The sequence below is a fragment of the Pygoscelis adeliae genome, unplaced genomic scaffold, assembly GCF_000699105.1.
Source record: "Pygoscelis adeliae isolate BGI_AS28 unplaced genomic scaffold, ASM69910v1 Scaffold63, whole genome shotgun sequence".
NCBI classification, from domain to species: Eukaryota; Metazoa; Chordata; class Aves; order Sphenisciformes; family Spheniscidae; genus Pygoscelis; species Pygoscelis adeliae.
In genome coordinates this window covers 7,150,273-7,154,010 of record NW_008824414.1, presented here as the reverse complement: position 1 = coordinate 7,154,010, position 3,738 = coordinate 7,150,273, and the positions used below count along the sequence as shown (strand labels likewise).

General features: G+C 42.4%; 1 protein-coding gene across 1 annotated transcript in view; it reads left to right on the top strand.

The window, feature by feature from the left end:
- HSF4 (heat shock transcription factor 4) overlaps window positions 1-947 on the top strand; it is a 25,063-nt gene extending 24,116 nt beyond the window's left edge. Inside the window, exon 13 of the mRNA XM_009320860.1 lies at window positions 1-947. Coding sequence (XP_009319135.1) covers window positions 1-198 — 198 coding nt within the window. The 3' untranslated portion in view covers window positions 199-947.
- The last annotated feature ends 2,791 nt before the right edge of the window (window positions 948-3,738 follow it).

The following is a 3,738-nucleotide window of genomic DNA, read 5'->3' as shown; positions in this document are numbered from 1 at the left end:
GGGAAAGATGTCATTCTTGAAAGCGCCCAGCAATTCCTCATTGATCGTCAGTCAATCTTTGGAAATGACCTCATCAGCTTGCCTGAAAGTTCATCGCTTTATGTTCCATCTGAAAATACGGCTTCCTACCTGTCCTCTGTGGGTGTCCAAGGGGATATCCCATTAAACCTGAGCTCTTCAACTGACAACAACCAGTGATTTAGCTTCCAAGGAGCAACATCTCCCTCCCACCCATCCAAGCATCCACAGGTTTGAATGTAAAGAAACAAAAGTGACTCAGAAACCCACAAGAGAGTTTCTTTTTGTGCCCTTTCTTTCTGAGTAGGTGGAAATGGTCAGTAGCTGTTGCATTACCCTCCCTGCACCTGGATTTCAGTGTTTGCCCAGGATAACAATTTTAAAACAAAATACTGCTTCTGGTGCTTGCTCCTATGGGGAGTGAGGACTTGGCAGGATTTTTGTTTCTTGAAAATGCTTTTAGAAATTTCAAATCTTCTAATAAAATTTAAGTGAAGAGTAGCTTGAAAGTACATCAGGGTCTTCATAAAATAAAGTGATCCTGACTAGTGCCCGCAATGGCAAACTGTTGGATTTTATTGGGGCAGCACAGATTAGCTAAGATGCCTGACCCTTCTGGATGCTGTTTTTTAAATAGGAAAATAGTTCTATATGCCAGTCCACTGCTCTAAAAATTTCCTCTTATCCATTTTCTGTTTTTGATGGAATGTACTTGTGCCTCTCCCTTATCCTCCTAGGGTGAATAGGAAAATGAAGATCTCTCGGGGTGTGCAGAAGATCATCTTCTGAGTGACCACTCCAAGAATGTGTCTCTGGCTCCTAGGGGAGCTACAGACCATCACAGACCCCACAACATCCCATGCCGAATTGAGAGGGTCTGGTGTTTGTTTTGGTTTTTTTCCCCAATTTATTTTCTCTAAAGGCAAAGCACTCCCTACTTTAAAAAAAAAAAAAAGGGGGGGGGGGATACTCTTCTGCACGCACAATTTTCCATTTGCAAAGAGGACTGAGAGAGCGTACTCTGCGTTTTGGTGCTGGCTGTGTTCCATGTCCAGTCCAATGACTTCTTTCCTTGGCCTTGACCTGTTCTATTTCCCCTGAAGATGTGCCTGTTGGTTTATTGATGTATAAAATCTGATGAAACAGTTTAATTGATTGGATCCCCTTTTTAGAAGGACTCTCAGCTGCTCAGTGTAGGAGAAGAGGCAGAAGGGTCAGTCCACCACATCCCACTAACTTTTCTTCTGTCCTTTGTGCATCTGAGACCAGCCTCCAAAGGTTGAATTAATCTTCCTCCTCCATGTGGTTTCTGACAACTGAGTTTCTCAACAAAGCAGAGCTTTGTTTTTTACGCTGTAGTTCTAATGAGAACGTATTATTTATCTCAGTATCCTCTAACGGAGTTGCTTTTCCTTAGGAAAGCTACCCAAATGCAGTAAGGCAGACCCGGGAAATTCAACTAACTCAGGCCTCCTAAGGGCTTAGACAGGGAGGTGTAAGCCGTGCCGGTATCATTTGAAGAACTGCTCTGCCCACTTTCATTGCCGTGACGATTCTTGGTTCTGAACCATATTTCTGAGCATCTTGAATGGCCAAGCAGCATCCACCCCAAAATGTAGTCAACCAATCAGATGAATGCAGGCTCAAATTCTCCTTAATAAGATGAGCATGTTTTAAATGGACCTTCCTGTCACAGCCCTTTCCTCCATCCATTTATCAGTATGTGAACAGATGTGTTAGTTCAGAAACATTCACTTTTGAGCACATTTTTCCCCAGCTAACTACCGTGTGCTGGGAGCTCTGTCACCACCTTGGTGGCGCAGTCTTTGCAGAAGCGAGGTTGTGAGAGCTTCTGAATTAATTCCAGCCACTGTTTTCGTGTTCAGGACTAAGGGAAAATTCTGGCAGCCCCCATTGGCCTGGTATTTAGATGATGTGCTTGAGTGTGTCATGGACAAGGTTTTCCTTTTTGACAGATTTGTGCTTAGAAAGTTCACCTAGATCAGCCCATTTGCCACTGTATTTTGTCATTTCCAGCAATGGAAAGTCGTTGAGTTGCACTCTGTTTACTTCTTTTCTCATAGGTAATTGAAAACGATCTGGTGTCTCATATCACCTGACAGAGTACGTTATCCCTGTTCAAGATTTACATCCTTCTCTGAACCTTCACACACTAGATTGCCTTAATGTTAACACTGAATGTATTGATCCAATGAGGTATTTAAGCATGTGCTTAACTTCAAGCTCCTGAGTAGTTTTCCCGTATTTTTATGAAGCCCATCACATGCTTGAGGTTCGACATATGCTTCAGTGTCTTACTGGATTTGTCTAGTTGGGGTTGAGAAATGAACCATCTTAGGAGAGCTACTTGCAAGTAGACAAAGGTGCAACTCAACCAACAAGGGTACCTGTCACCATCTCCGGCTGCAGCATTTTTTATAGAGCGAGGTGGCAGACTGCACTCGCTGTGAGTAGCCACTCAGGACGGTTCTTGGGTTTTTCTTCAGGCTTTTTGCTCTACTATAAACATGAGATTGGGTCTTGATGGTGAGAGAGGAACCTCCGGGAACAGTATTCGAGAGCCACTCCTCTGAAGAAGCGAGCTTGTGTTCCTCGGCTTTTTACATTGTTAATTTTACTTGAAGGTGATGTGCTGAGACTGCGTTTTTGCACTATGCTGTACATTTGTAAAGTTTTACAGAAAACACTAATTAAATATGTTTCCTTTTTCTCATTTAGTCCTGCTCTGGCATTTCTCTCACTACTTTCGCCTACCCCTCACTCCTTTCCTCCTTCCCAAGTCCTCACCGACAAATGAAAACAGCTTCCAGGAATCCAGGAGATTCACCTGTGAGATAATGTAGGGCCCACTGACGGGTTGTGATTGTCTGTGTGAAAAAAACAGGAACTGGAGAGATCTAGTGTGTAAAATGTGGCAAAGTAAACACAGCTCAGAAAGCAGCTGGATTCTTCAAACTAAAATGCCGGTCAGGGTGGGTATATCAGGTAAAGTCAGGATCAGAGTAAAAGAATCTATAGTTCTTGAAATGACTTGCATTTGTTATCCTTTTATCCTTTTTTCCTTGCTTTCAGTGATAATAGAGCTCAAGCTTCACTCTTGGAATTACTTTTAAAAATCTTTCGTTTATAAACTTTTTTCTTTTTTAAGTGTGACTTGATAATACGGTCCTTCCTACTCATTTGTTCTTGTTGCGATAAGGGGGTACCAGGACAGGCACTAAAACACAGCACAAAAAATGCACAACAGAAAGCCCTCAAAGTAGACCTTATCCAGCTTTCTTTCAGAAAAGGGAAGCAGATATTTTTTAGGACCGAGCTCACAAATGTTGTTGGCAGCATTTGCAGCTTTCTAAAGAGAAGATTCCTGTGAAGACGCTTTCAAACGAGCCTGTTCTCCACAAGCCCTGGCTCATCCTCCTGCCCTTTCCTGGAGGCCAAGGATTTTACCAGCGTGTTTTTACTGATGGAAAGTGGAAAATGGCTGAAGTTTCAAGCGATTTGTGCTGTCTTCCATGAGGGCTTTTATGATTATTTTGTGTAATGGTTAGGACCAGTTCTCTTACCACCAGATGGCACCTGAGCCCAGCTAATTGGAAATAAATCTTTTCAACAAGCCCATGGTAATATTTTTTTTCGTTAAATGTGCACACCTACAAGACCTGTTCAATTCTATTTACTACAAATTATTAGAGATTTATA